General features: G+C 36.8%; 1 protein-coding gene across 2 annotated transcripts in view; it reads left to right on the plus strand.

Moving 5' to 3' along the window:
• LOC306881949 (catenin delta-2-like) overlaps positions 1 to 15,881 on the plus strand; it is a 75,544-nt gene that overhangs the window by 32,835 nt on the left and 26,828 nt on the right. Inside the window, exons 8-9 of one of the 2 annotated variants that reach the window (XM_079436339.1) lie at positions 1,472 to 1,721; positions 4,346 to 4,402. In XM_079436339.1, the coding sequence (XP_079292465.1) occupies positions 1,472 to 1,721; positions 4,346 to 4,402 (307 nt within the window). The remainder of the gene's footprint in view (positions 1 to 1,471; positions 1,722 to 4,345; positions 4,403 to 15,881) is intronic. The other variant, XM_079436340.1, reaches the window with a different exon arrangement.

Consider the following 15,881-nt stretch of genomic DNA (forward strand, 5'->3'; position numbering starts at 1 on the left):
ACATCATCACTTTAACTATTAGATAGTATCAAGTTTTTGCTGTTAAGGTTTTAAAGTAAAAAAATTTCCGTTCACATTTAGTTTTGAGCTGAGTATAATATATCATTACAATTAATTTATGGTGCTTTATGGCATGTCTAGACGCCTTTTAAAAAATGTCTTGCCTAAAAAACAGTGTAATCTGTATAAAAGCACAGGCCTCTTTACACTTACATTACATGTTTGCAGGCTAATGGATTTGCTTTTCAGGGTTTCTGCTTTTACAGCCATAAAAAGCATGTATGTACTGTAGGTTAAAAGGACAGTTAGTCAAAAATCAGTTACTCATTTACTCAAACTCATGTCGTTCCAAACCTGCATGACTTTCTTTCTTTTGTGGAAATATTTTGAAAAGTGTCGCAGTGGGGTTTTTTCATCATTCAAAAGGTCAGTATCTTCTTTTAGGTTCCACAAGATGAAAGAAAGTCATACAGGTTTAGAACGACATGAGGGTGAGTAAATGATGACAGGATTTGACATTTTGAGTGAACTAACCCTTAAACCTTTGCATCCAAACTTTCCACCTGACTTTTATTGAAAGTCAACATCAAATGCTATTCACAACTCATTGTGCTTCCATAATCTATTGCATAACCTAATGTTTGATTAGGGTTAGAGCTAAACTCTGCAGGAAAGTGTATCTCGCGAGCCAGATTTGAGGATCCCTGGCCTAATGTATTTCTGGATATTGATTATGATATGGGATAGTGTATGGAATTAGAATTGATTGGATTGTGGAAATTGGTTGTTACACACCAAACGGATGCTTGAAAGGAAAAAAGTTTATTTGACATTTTTAAAAAGGTCCCATGAGGAAAAGTTTCATAATTTCTATCATATTAAAGTATTTTTTACCAATTTGCATGCTGTAAGAGTTTATTTATTGCTTGGTATTGTGTTTTAAACTATCCTGTTCTGACATGGCATAAAAAAAATAAAAGAATAAACAAATGATCATTTAAAAAAAATGTGTATTTGGAATAATAAAAAATAAAATCGTGCACACCAGGCTTGTGCAAAAAAAAGTAAATGTTCATGTTGACTTTAAAGTGGGAATGTTTCCAGCACAGCTGAGCTCCAGTCAGCTGGAAAACTCTGCCGTCAGGATGAACAGCCCTCAGTGGTGGTTTCTGGGTAGCTATTCAAATCTGAACAAAAACAGGCCAGAGAGAAAAAAACTGTTTTGCATTCACACTCAGACAAGCTAATAAAGCACCTACTGAAGAGCTATCATTATGGGTCAGTTTGTTATTTTGATGGTTTAACGTGATTTCTGTTCTGTTTTGCTCCTCCTGTCCTCCTCCCCTCTTACGACTGAAATACCTGGTCAACATGTAATGTTTTTCACCCTTTGCTGCACCCAAAGATCCAAAGAACCGCATTTGTGACCAGGTCCTGAACTTTCTGCTCTGTCCCTACTCTCCTGTTGTAGCCCCTTCCTCTCCTGGTGTTGACTCCATACCCTTGCAGCGCACAGGAAGCCAGAATGCCACAGGAACGTTCCCCCGTGCCGGCTACGCCACTGGCCCTGGTGCCTCCACAGCCGACTATGCCAATCCCTACCGTACACTACAGTTCTGCCCCTCCACAGACTCTCCCTACAGCAAATCTGGACCTGCTCTGCCCCCGGAGGCAACGCTGGTCAGGTCGCCCTCTGTGGACAGCATCCAGAAGGACCCCAGGTGAGTTCTTCCACTGTCTAATGCATCTTGAAGGAACTGCATATGGAGATCTCACCCTGTTAGTAAGGATTGACATGCTGTGTGATTAACAAATCAAATAGAGCTACACACACACAAGTTGTAAATTAAAACACTGTAGGGGAGAGTGGGGTAAGCTGTGCCACTGTTTAATTTTATTTGTCCTTAGGCAAGGAGAAATTAAAACTAATATGGCTAATTATATCTCAGGATGTCTGATGTCAACTGAATACAGAAGAAAGACATCTATAACACAGGGTCATAGAAATATGACTTCTCAAAAAATAAAAACAATCCAATTCCAATCTCTACTTTTTCGGAATATTATTTGTATTTTCGTAAACTACCAAAGACAGATGCCAATACATATTTGAATGCAGTTAAATAATTTTCTACATTTTATAATCAGAATAATATTTGCATTTTTAAGATGACACAATTTACCTCGAAGCATCTGACACGCTTTAACCCACAGATACGGTACCATTCAGAAGTTTGGGGGTCAGTACATTTTTTTTATGGTTTTTAAAGAAATCTGTAATGCTCATATATTTTGAAACGTTATTTAAATTTAAAATTACTTTTTTTTTTTTCTGCAGAAATGTTTCTTATTATCAGTGTTTAAAACAGTTTTTGTGGAAATAACAATACAAGATTTTCAGGATTCTTTGATGAATAGAAAACTCAAAAGAACAGCGTTTATTTGATGTAGACATCTTTTGTTACATTATAAAAATCTTTATGGTTTAATCTTTACTCTTTTGATCAATTTAAAGCATCCTTGCTGAATAACAGTATTGATATAAAATACAAAATCTTACCCCAAGCTTTTGAATGGTGGTACATTTCTTTGCCAAAAACAAATGTTGTTAAATTCACCAATATGAGATATATTTTATGATATCGGTGTGCTCTCTCAGTCACAAGCAGCTGTACATGATGGTTTCTTTCTAAATTTATGGACACAAATGTGCAGTCTGCTTGATTAAGGGCACATCTTACTTCACTCTCCCGTTCATCATGAATCAGACTTCACATGATGTCACTTCCTGTAGTACCTTAGTTTGCCTGTGTACACATACAAAATCAAAAAAAGATAAAAAGATATTACACATTTGTTACAATTGTAAACATTCTTCAGGAATGATAGCGCATGATTTTATGGATTATATAGGTAGTTAGTTCCACCCTTCTCACTCACTCTTTATATTGATATTAAGCATATTTTTGGTTTTATCATGTGACATTAATTTGATGTGCTGAGAGGCCATTGACGATCATCTCTTGTGAGCATATTATAGGACTTTCCCTTTTTTTGTTTGCTTCCTATTTCTGCTGATTTGACCTTGTTTTTTCGTTTGTTTTTTTCTTGTCATCCCTTCTGTTGACTCCTCATGCTTTTGTTTCTCTCCCGTGTCTTTTCACTGCTAGTGGCTATGGTGGAGATGGTATGACGTGTGATGCATTGCATTTACTGGCTGCAAAGAAATGCACAGATATGCACAGACAATTTCATACTGTTGCAGAACATGTCAAAGTCGTCTTTTATCTTTGGTTAACTAATAGTGTTTGGTATATTAAAGGGTGGGTCTGGCAACAATACCGGCTACAGTTCATTACCAAAATCCTTGTAATGATTCATAAAACAGCATTTTTAAACGTAAAGGTCATTTGTAGCAAAATATTGTAATGTACAGTATATAGACAAAACACTACATTATTTATAACTCCTTGCACCTTGGAAAGTATAGATTTTGGGTTTTCAAACTTTCTGAATGTCATCAAGGACCCGTAAATATGATTATCTCCTTCTTAAAATATAAAGTGGCTAAATAGTTTCATGTAAGGACCCATTTATTCTGTTTGAAATATTTGTATAGAAGTATTAGTTATATTATACAAGAAATATGTCTAAAATGAAATAATTTGTTTTTATATTGTCAGTGTGAAGTCAAAGCAATTGTTGAATTGGCAGGATTTTTTTCTACTCACTGTTAATGCAAGATGTATAAACCTGATGAAAAACGTTTCAGCAATTCATCTTAATTAAATTTTAATGATTGTGTTTGGTGCTTTTTTTACAATAACATTTTTTGATTAATCTGAATTTCCAATCAGTCTTTAGAAAGCTGAATTAAAAGTAATAATGTCCAATTTCATAATTGTGTTATTTATTCTGTGAAACATTCAAGTACTATCCTAAGTTAACTTAAGTTTGAAAACCCTTGATAATTGTCTTAGGAAATGTACTGCTTTTCTAAAAGTAGCATGCAGAAGACCTCTTACCATATATTAGTGCTTGCACTGACTGGAAATGTGAAAGTTGATCTCACCTATAAATCAACTGTTATAGTTTTTAATGTCTAGTTCACACTGGAGTGATATGGATGGGAGTTATTATCCATTATGTGAGACCCCTCTTTAATAAAAACCAGCAAAGCAACAAATACACTTTGTAGTGCATGATGAGAGTCAAATGCAAGTGTGTAATATGTTCATGCAGCAGCAGCAAGAAGACAACTAAACATAAATACATTCTTTTTTAATGTCAAATCCCTTTGTGCTAGACACCTACCCTGTCTCTCTCTCTGCCTGTCTCCTGATAGGTACGACCCTGAATTCCTTGTCTGGAATCAAAATCAAGCCGAGCAAAGAATGACAAAGTAATCCAACATTTATTTACATTTCTACTCCTCATCTGCAAAAGCACTGTTCTCCTCTCTACTCAACATCATATGTTAGGGCAGCATGACTGTGTTGAGACAAGCTATGCTTTACAGAATATGTCAGAAAATGCTTTTTTTATGGATTTCCTTCCAACATTTCCACATTCTGTTTACAAGAAGAGCACTAGCCTTTGATTCATCCATAGAAAGGTTAATTTGTGGTCAAGTCCAAAGTCATTTTTGATTGATCATATTAATGATAGGAATTAGTCACACGAAGAGCAGCTGTTCAGATCTGTGTTGGTTTTTCTAGGAGTGATACTTCATAGGAGACCAGAGTTTGTTCATTCCTGCAAAGCATCACATTGTGTGCATATGTGTGTGTGTGTGTGTGCGTGCATTTGTGTATCTCCTGTTGTGTTGTTATTCGTTGTTTTGTTATCATTTTAAGTTAATGCATGCTTATTATCCTTTTTTATGCTTTATTTAACACCATTGTCTTCCTTTCAATGCAAGCAACAGCCATGATTGTGTTGTTGTTGTGTACCACATTTTGCATAATAGAATAATTTTATTGGCAACAAAATATATTTTAACACGGAGGTTACTTCAGATTGTCATTTTAAAGTGTATTAAGTGAAACTACACTTTTATCATGGTAACCACTGTTTCTGTCAAAATAGTTGCTTTAATAGTTGTTACTACAATAAAACTGTCAAATGTGTCATTTAAGATAGAATTGGCATAAAATTGAAAATTGAATTAATGAAATAAGATAAGACACAACAAACTTTTATATAAATATTTTATTTTTTTCTGAAATATATACTTTTTCCCTGAAAGAAAATATACTTGTAACAAGGATGGAATCAATTGATGTGACTAAAGTAAATACTAAATCTTTTGTTTTTGAAAACTGACACAGAGTTTGGTTTATTTCTTCACAATACATGAGTAACAATGGTTTTGCTGCATTTTACAGAACTAAGATATGCTTTTTTGTTGTTAAGAACTGTTTATTAACTTTTATTCTGTGGAACAGTAGCACAAAACAAAAAGCAGCTGTACAAATTTAAAACCCACCCCAACCCATCCCACCCCTTGATAGACTCAAAAAATGAATGAATAAATAAAATAAAATAAATAATAATAATAAACACATTCATTAATATTAATAGATAAATAACAATAAAATAATTTTTACAAAGATTTTAGAAAAGAAGACAACATTAAAAGCTGAATGCCATGAATGTACAGTTTTCAGGTTAGATCCATGTATACGAGAAGTAGAGAGTTCCATTGAGATACACAGTCCAGGTTCGTCTGTCCGTTGTGTGAGGAGGATTCCAACGGTTGACTAGCAATTTTTTTGCTGCTGTGAGAGCAGCTAACATCTTTGTTTGGATGGACAAGGTGAAGTCCCAAAAGTCATTCATGAAAAAATGGCGCGGGTTCAAACGTATCTCAGTACCCAACAAATATGATAGGTCCTGTGAGAGCGGAGTCCAAAAACGTGAGAGAGAGGGGCACTCCCAAAAACGTGCCTAAAACTCCTTGGGAACAGAGATTACACTTAGGAGAAGACAACAGATTCATATAAAAACGTTTCATTGGAGTCAAGTAAACTCTATGCAGCAATTTCCAATGAATCATTTGGTGATTAGGGTTTTTAGAAGACAATTTAAACATACCCCATACCTGATCGGAAAATAAAACATTCATTCACCCTCATTAAGATCCTTAGCCCAATAATAATAGATAAAGGTTTGTATGAATGCTCAAGAAGAAAGAGATAGATGACTGAAGCAGGGGAGGGAGATTCCTCAGGAAGGATTAGTTTGCGCAAAGCTGAACAGGCAGTCGAGAGTTCCAAGGCACCCCATATGCCCGTAGGGCCGATCTAATATGCAAAAACATAAAAAAGGAGGTGCCTGGCAGATTATATTGAGTTTTAAAACACTATCATCATAGATATCTCCCAGAGTGTTTACTTTATTATGAATCCATTGCGGACAATGAAATGGAGTACTGTCTGACAAAAGGTTATTATTGTGGAAAATTTTGCCATTTTGTAACTAGTTGTGAACGTCTTTCAACATCCCTCCATGTGGAGAGGAGATGGGTTACAATGGGAGCAAACCGAGATTTACACTGCCTAAGCGGAACTCCCGAAAAAACAAGATGCTTCAGTTTATACGGATAAACAATAGATTCCTCAATTGTTCTCCAAGACACAGAAGCATCAGGATCAAACCAAACAGCTAAAGGGTGGAGGGAAAAGGCTTGAACATTCAGTCTAAAATTAGGGAAAGAAAGACCTCCATGTAATCTACATCGTTGTAAGGTAGTCAGTTTAATACGAGGACGTATCCCATCCCATATATACCGTTAAACACATGCATTGGAGCAAGAGGAATCATGGAAGAAAAGAAATTAATACGTGGGAGAACATTCATTTTAATCACTGATACACGGGCCTGAAAAGAAGTAGGAAGACGAGACCAATTTTCCAAATCTGAGGATACTTTGGCTAGAATACCATTATAGTTTTTTGAGACGATTTCCTGCAGGAAAGGAAAAACATCTATCCCCAAGAACTTAAAGTTTTGAACCAATGGAATAGATATAGAAAGGTACATGGAATCAATTTTAGAATTGAGGGGAAGTAAACATGACTTACTCCAATTAATTTTAAATAGAAATAGTTTCAGATTGTCGGACCGCTTGAGCTAAGGGTTCCAAGGATAGGGCAAATAACGGGAAGTTGTGGCCTAATGGTTAGAGAGTCGGACTCGTAATCCAAAGGTTGCGGGTTCGAGTCTCCGGCCGGCAGGGATTGTAGGTGGGGGGAGTGAATGTCCAGCGCTCTTTCCACCCTCAATACCACGACTGAGGTGCCCTTGAGCAAGGCACCGAACCCCCAACTGCTCCCCGGGCGCCGCAGCATAAATGGCTGCCCACTGCTCCGGGTGTGTGTTCACGGTGTGTGTGTGCACGTTGGATGGGTTAAATGCAGAGCACGAATTCCGAGTATGGGTCACCATACTTGGCAGTTTGTCACTTCACAGTATGTCACAGTAATAACAGAGGAGACAGTGGGCAACTCTGACGAGTACCTCGATGTATAAAGAATCGCTTATGAGTGAACAGCACCTGTGAGAACAGTGGCTGCTGGATTGGCATACAGAACTTTTATCATATTTAGGAAACTCGATCCCAGACCCAGATGCTATAGAACCGCCCATAAATAGATCATTCTAGCTGGTCGAAAGCTTTCATTGCATCTAGAGATAATACTGCGTAAGGGGAGGACAATGATGATGATGAACTAGTCTATTCATAAATTCCTCTAGACAGCGAGATAGGGACTGATGTTAAATTATATGCTAAAGTACTATCAAAGAAAGTGGCCGGTAACTAGAACAGGAAGTCAGATCTTTATCTTTTTTTAACAAGAGAGAAATAACAGCTATATTAATAGATGGGTGAAATGAGCCTTGAGTAACTGAAAAAATGATCATATCTAACATGAGGGGGCCTAAATCCGACCAAAAAGTAGTATACAATTCGATTGGAAGGCCATCTGTGCCTGGGGATTTCTTCTTGTTCATAGATCGAATTGCTGACTCCAGCTCCTGAAGAGTGACCGGTTCAGCCAGGTATTCCGAATCTGAATCTGACAGCCTAGGTAAATTAAGGTTGGACAGAAAAGATGCAAAAGAGTCAGGGTTACCATCAGCAGAAGTAGTATAGAGGTTAGAGTAAAAAGAGTGAAAGGCGATATTAAAGTATTTTGGGTCTGTCATAATGAGCCCAGATTGGGATTTCACTGCTGAAATATTAGCAAACTTTTCACTGTTGCGTAATCTTACGGCTAAAAGGTGGCTTGGTCTACTCCCTTGAAAATAATAATTCTGCCTGGATCTTTGGATCAGGAATTCTGCCCTGGATCTCAGTAATGAATTGAGTTCGGACCTAACCGCCATGATTTTACTGAGTGTATTATCTGAGAAACAACGCTGATTATCTCTTGTCAGATTCTGGAGCTGTGATTCCAGTTCAACTATCTTTTTGTGTCGGTTTTTCTGAAGGAAAGAGGCATATGAAATTGAGTTATTCCTTATAAAAACTTTAACTGCATTCCAAAGTGTTCGAGGATCATCCATTGAACCTTGGTTAATTTCAATAAACTCAGCAAATTTATTTCTGAATTGACTGCAAAAATGTTCATCCTGTAACAATTTAGGGTTAAATAGCCATCTAATGGCACGAGATGGCCGAGGGATCAAAGATAATCTGCACAAATTTCCATCATGATCCGACAAAGATAAGGAACAGATATCGGCATCACGAACAGCTGAAGATAAAGAAGTAGAAATGAAAATATAGTAAATTCGCAAATAGGATTTACGAGTAGCAGAAAAGAAAGTGAAAGATTTAGCAGAAGGATTTAATAAACACCAACTGTCCACCAACGAGGATGAGGTTACACATTGCTGAAGTTTGTCAGATCACAAAGCTTGAGAGTGTGATTCCTTTGGTCCAGATCTATCTAGGATATGCGACATTACAGAATTCGTATCTGCACCCAATACAATTTCAAAATCTGAAAACGTCAAGAGATAGGTTGACAAAACAGAGAAAAAAGTAGGGTCAGGAGTACAAGGGGCATAAACTGAGAGAAATACAATATTCCTATTCTCCACTATTGTTTTTATGTTATTCTACCATCTGTATCACAACCCTAAATAGTAATATTTAAAGTCCTCCGGACCAATATTAGGACACCCTTGGTTTTAGTATCCAAAGATGAGTGAGATACCACTTCATAAAACGTATTACACCTGCGTATATCCTCCTCTTTCAAATGGGATTCTTGAACTAACACTATATCAATCTTTCTTCTTTGCAAAAAGTCCAGAAAACCTGTATGTTTGTGAGGGCCATTTAGCCCATTAATATCACAACTCAGAATATTAAGGTCAGTCATAGGTATCAAACAGAATTACTGCATAATAAGACAAATTACAAGTTTGAGAATAAAACCAGTTGAGTCTACCATTAAACCACCCCCCACCCTCCCTGTTACCATTCAAAAAAACATAAACACATTCCCATGAATTATGGCAGATCAAACCAAGAACAAACCTTGATCTGCCAGCACCACTTAATATGGTCCGTGGCATCAACAAAAACCTGCACATTACTGTAGCACCAACATTTGGCCCCATAGTCACATATTGACTAGGTAGTATTTCTATTTAAATAAATAAAAATAAAGAAAAAAATAAAGAAAAGATATAAAGAAAAGAGAGATACAGAATACAACTAAAACAAATAAAATATCATAATCAGTAAGCGATGCTGTATGCACAATGAACTATGAATTAAGAAGTGAACATTAAAGTGAACAGTGAAAGACACAGTCACCTAACCATTTAGACAATCTCTTCTCCGATTAGACAGCAAATGACCAGCTGAAGTTCACTGAGAGTTAGTGGATGAAAGGGATCTGAGAAAAACTCTTGCTTCTTCTGGGGAGTGTAGCATTTCTTGATTGAGAATGACCTTCAGCGTTGCAGGATAAAGGAGAAAATTATGGATGTCAGCGTCTCTCATCTCCTATTGGCGCAAATGCACTTCTTCTTTTTGCGGTGACCGGAGAAAAATCTGGAAAGAAAGACAACATTGCTCCGTCGGAAGTTTTAACCGGGGCATGAAGTCTGGCGGCCCGCAGAATGAGCTCCCTGTCCATGTACCACAGCAGTTTAAAGATGAAAACCCGTGGTTTAGCGCGATCTGAGGAGCGCCTTGTGTACACGCGATGCGCTCGCTCCACTTCAATCTCTTTGCCCACCAGAGACGGGAGTCACGTCGGTAGCGATCTTTTCAAAAAGCCCATAGGGTCGTCCTTTTCAGAACCTTCAGGCAATCCAACCAGACGCAGATTGCTGCGCCTATTGCGATCCTGTAAGTCCACAACCTGTTGCTCGAGCTTGGCAATGCGTCTATCGTGATCTGCGACGACTTTCTTTTGTTCTCTGATCTCCCCTGTAAGAAGATCCAGTTTAGAGCATAGCGACTGAACAACTGACATGTGAGAAGCGAACTCGTTCCACATCGCCGTCAACTTGGTTCTTAGAATGTCCTCAGTGTGTAACAGTGTTCGCCATCTTGTCCATCATATCGCTTGAGTTCGGTGACTTAGATTTCTTCTTAATCGGACAAGCCGATGGAGACATCTCCTGCTGTTTATGACTGCATGCCATCAGGTAAAGCACCACCAATGAATAAAACTTAAAACAAAACAAAAAAAATCTGCAAAAAGAGGCCAAACGTACGGAGCTCTACTCAAGTGCGACTAGGTTCATGAGCACGTCACGTGACTCTCATACTAAATCTTTTCAAATGTATTCTTTTCTTTTGAGCTTTCTATTCATCAAAGAATCCTGAAAAAATATCACAGTTTCCACAAAAATATTGATCAGCACAACTGTTTTCATCGTTGATTATAATAAGGATATTAGAATGATTTCTGAAGGGTCATGTGACACTGAAAAGTCAGCTTTGCCATCGGAGGAATAAATTACATTTTAAAATATAATTATTTTTTTTTACTATTTTAAATTAAAATGACTGTTTTTACTGTATTTTTGATCAAATAATTGCAGCCTTTGTAAGCAAAAATACATAGATTCTCTGCATTCATCAAAATATTACAGACAAGACTTATATCCACCATTATAAGCCATATGCTTGTCAGTGAATTAACAGAACTCCTTTGGTTCCAGAATTATGCTATTAATGTAAGATGTGAGGATTTATTTGCCCATTTTGTGGTAATCAAATTTATGTGACTGTTTTGTTGAAAAATGTCAGAAGCATTTGCCCGCTCAGGCATGTGGAAGCATTAATATAGTCTAATGCTGAGATGTGCAGTGCAGATTCTCTGATCTGTGCTCTGAGTGGGTGGCTGCAGATGGAAGTGGTCGCTGAACGTGACAGAGACATTTCCTGACCTCTCTCATTGCAGACAGTTCAAGCCGCCTCTCAGGACTATTCAAGCATGTGTGCTGAATCCACAACACTGCTGACAACTATTTCCTAAAGAGGGGGTCAACCGTGGGTTACACGTTCACACCCTGTTAGAGCTCACCGCTCCTAGCTGCACAAATCATATTTATGTGGCTGTTAGCAGCTCTTTGAGTCCCCAGTTTCTCTTACAGCTGTCAAAACAGTGTATTAAAGGTTCATTTTACTGTAGGGTGGGAGCTGTCAGAATTAGCCACCTGTAATCTCAAACTGACTGGTGGTTAGTTGCCCCAAACAACTTGATTTACTGAAGTAGAACATGTTGGTCCTAAAGCAATATAACATAACCTTTGATATATTGATACAAATGTTGTTCAGCCCTTTGAGCTTATACCTAAACTCTGATTGGTTGACAGAAATGTTCTGGATGACCAAATAAGGATGTAAGGATGAAGAATACCTTGGGAGAATCCTGTTGGTATAAAAAGGAAATTGCAACTAATCTTTTTTTCTCTATTGTGACGTCTATTGAATGAGAAAAGGGTCTATGGCACTTGATTTTATCCATCAGGAATTGGTTGGATGCACGTTTGCTCATCACTGCAATGTCATGTGAGTGACAATTACTGTAGTCAAATGTGACCCTGGACCACAAAACCAGTAATAAATCAATAATTTTTTTTTGAAATTGTGATTTATACATCTGAAAGCTGAATAAATAACCTTTCCATTGATGTATGGTTTGTTAGGCCAATATCTGGTCGAGATACAATTTGAAAATCTGGAATCTGAGGGTGTAAAAAAATCTAAATATTGAGAAAACGCCTTTAAAATTGTCCAAATGAAGTCCTTAGCAACACATATTACTAACCAGAAATTACTAACCAGAACATGATCTTTACTTTACTTCCTATTCTAATGATTTTGTGGCATAAAAGAAAAATAATTTTGACCCATACAATGTACTGTTGGCTATTGCTACAAATATACCCGTGCAACCTAAGACTGGTTTTGTGGTCCAGGGTCACAAATACGTTTCCCGTACAATCCCCCATCTTCCATTGGTCGGACATGCAGAACTCACGCCATTGGTCAGTCCAATATTGCTGTGTTGTGCAAGTCAGGGATGGGAATTGTAAAGATTCTGTCAACATTTACTCACCCTCATGTTGTCTCGAACCTGTATTACTTACTTTATTTTATGAGCTAATTTTATTTTGTTATGTGTTCATAAAATAAAGCTTAAAGGTATCTAAAGTCATTTTGGATCCTGCTGAATTTCAATGCACGAACAAAACAGTTTTTATGTTCCACAGAAGAAAGAAACTCATACAGGTTTGGAACAACATGTTTGTGAGTAAACTATGGGAGAATTGTCATGACTTTCTCTTCAAGGTGAAATAAAAAAATGGCATTTTAGCATTGCCTTTATCCATGAATCCACAATTCTTGTCTAATCTATTTTGTATGTGCGCAGCCTTTGATTGAGCTGTCACATGTTGTTGTTCCAGCAGTCATTTTCCCTGTATTCTTTCAAACAAAAGCATGCACCAGAATGGAAGTGCATGAAGTGCATGTTTCATGTGAAAATGACTGCTTATTCAGCGTTGTGCTCGTGGGAGCAAGCCAGGGAGCAAGCCGAGAGGACAGAGGAGCTCTATGCTCATTAGAGTGTTTGTTTTAACAGTCTGCACGCTTCATCGGCTACAAGCTAGAGCTGCAGCGATTACATGGGCTGGTGACTGTTCTTATTTACTCTGTTCAGCATGTGTAAGTTCTCTATTCATCTGCCCGTAATGCCAGAAGCTAGTTGTATGACATACAAACAGGCCTGTAGTGTGGCAGTTTTGTTGGCGCTGCACAAACTTTGAACATGTGGCACTTAGCAATGGCACGTCTGTCTGAGTAAGAAATGAAAAATAACTGACTAATTGCATAGCGTTGACCTTATCAATGAAATCACTGATCAATTTTTTTGTATTTATTTATTTTTTGTCAATTACTATGAAAATGAGGCACAAAATACTGTTAAATAGTTTTAAATAAAACATAAGGATGCATAACATCTCATTGTGTCAGTACATATAAACATATTGTGTTAGCCAATATTAGATATTTATTAAGGTTGCTGTTTCTAAGAGCTGTGTGCATTTACATTACAAAATTGAGTTTAGTTTATTTGTAGAAATTATTTCAAAAAGGAATATTTATTCTTTATTATTTCTTTAATATTTTATTATTCTTTAATACTGTGCATTATAATGTTTTGATGCTTATATTTACAGGTAGGAATACAAACTATTGTTTTACATACTACTGTACATTTATAATATTAGATATTTATCAGTTATCAGCCATAACATGAAAATAATTGTCATCTTATATCAGCCAGAATTTCAATATACACATCATGAAAAGCATACTGTTGGTATACTGTATATATGTGCAATGTGCATACATACATATATAGTTAGTGAATTATTATATTGCAATATTACATATAAATGAAATATTATTACATACTGCATATATTATAATAGCAACCTTAATAAATCTAATATTGGCTGATACAATATGATACAATATATAATATTTTATATATACGATATAACACTGCAAATTGTAATGATTCACTGACAATGTTTTATGTAGAATTGGTGGAATAAATCCAGTTGTAGTATCTTGGCGCACTTTAGCTGCACACCAATAAACTGACCAATAAACTGACATTTACTTTTTGAGGAGGATCGGTGTGTATCTCACATAAAGACTATATTAGATTTAACTCTGCTGCATCCCGTTCAAATTATCACTCCATTAGCTTTATTTCCAATAATCATGCTCAGTCAAGCATCCTCACTGCATAATTTATGATGCTTTTATTTGGCAGTTTTTTATGCCACGCAACATTCAGTGGTCCACAAGGGGCTTCTCCTCTTCTTCCTCTGGCCCCGTGGGTTATTTTGGCTGTTGCGCTGAAACATTAAGGTGGGTTTTGTGGTGTTAATGTTTCTGCTATGGGAATGAAAGATAGGCTCACCTGACTGAACCAGAACAAAAGCCTAAACAAAGACAAACAGGAGTTTGTCTCAATCCAGTGAGTGCTCAAATGTTACATCACCTTTTGCTGAAGGATTTTCAGACTGCATGCCTAGCAAACCTTTTATAAATCCATGGACAAGACCCAATCCTTTCTTCCCTTAGCTTTTTTCCAAAACCTAGTGAGCAGCTTCGCCGCTTATATAGTATAAGCAGCATCCTGGTTGTCATAGAACCTCATCATTTGGAACACTCTCTTTAGGCAGCAACTCAAAAATTAATTTTAATAGAGTTTAGTGGATTGCTGCAGGGTTGACGTGATTTTGTTAGCCAAACCAGAAGTTTGTATCATCCTGCTTCCCTCAACAAAAAGCCAATATGATTTGTTATTTTCTGTGGTATTGCAGAAAATAAGCTCTGTGACCAACAAAAGGGTATGATTCTTACATGTTTTGAATACAACATTTGCAAATGTTAAAACTTAAATACATTCAGCCGGAAGTAAAATCTAAAGTTAGGCTATAAATTAACTGCACCACGGTCACATGACTGCAAAATCACCACCACAACCAGCTCTTTATTTAAAATGTACAAACTGAAGACCTTTTTCCAGTAAAAGCTTTAAAAAAAAAATTAAATCGGGAGTGAGGTGTAGTTTATGTTGTAGAATTTTTATGTTTCTGGAGTGTTGTATGTTGTAGAATAAAACGTGAAAATTTATTGAGCTAATTTTAACCACAGACCCCTATTTCAGTAACTGTTCACTGAAAGGTTCTTCTATGGAAAATCCATCATCACTGTATGGCTTCATCACTGCAAAAACGCCATTTTGAAACCTTTATTTTTAAGAGTGTACACAAATACTGAGTAAAATAAATGCATTTTTCAGTATTGAATGAAATATAAGTATTTAATTTCTCATCTGCCATTTTGGATTTATTTTTCTTTCACTGAATAATGCACTGATTGAAAAAACAAGTCTTTGCTTTGGTCAATTTGGTCAAAACAACGTGTAATTTAAAGCAATGTAAGTTTTTACCTTAAAATATTAGTTTCAAAATCATTCTAATGGTGCACTAACTTCTAATGAGGAGAATTTCTTTCCCACGCTCCCCCCTCCGAATGTCTTTTTGTAACATCTACGTGCATACCTTGAAATACTGCCTACGTAGGCAGCACACTAGGTTTTGGAACAGAGCCTCTCTCATTTCTGACTTTTAGAATGAAGGTCAACCCTCAGTTTAATTGTGCTGATGAGGGGGTGGATCCTGCAGGTGAAAGTTAAGGGACAAATGGTTTATTAGTAGACCACCCACCCACCCACAGCATCTCTCCCTATCAGACCACGAGGGGTGAAATCACAAGTCTGAGCGCGCACATAACGAAAGAGCTCTCTGTTCTCTGT

The sequence above is a fragment of the Barbus barbus genome (assembly GCF_936440315.1).
Source record: "Barbus barbus genome assembly, chromosome: 15".
In the NCBI taxonomy this organism is placed as follows: Eukaryota; Metazoa; Chordata; class Actinopteri; order Cypriniformes; family Cyprinidae; genus Barbus; species Barbus barbus.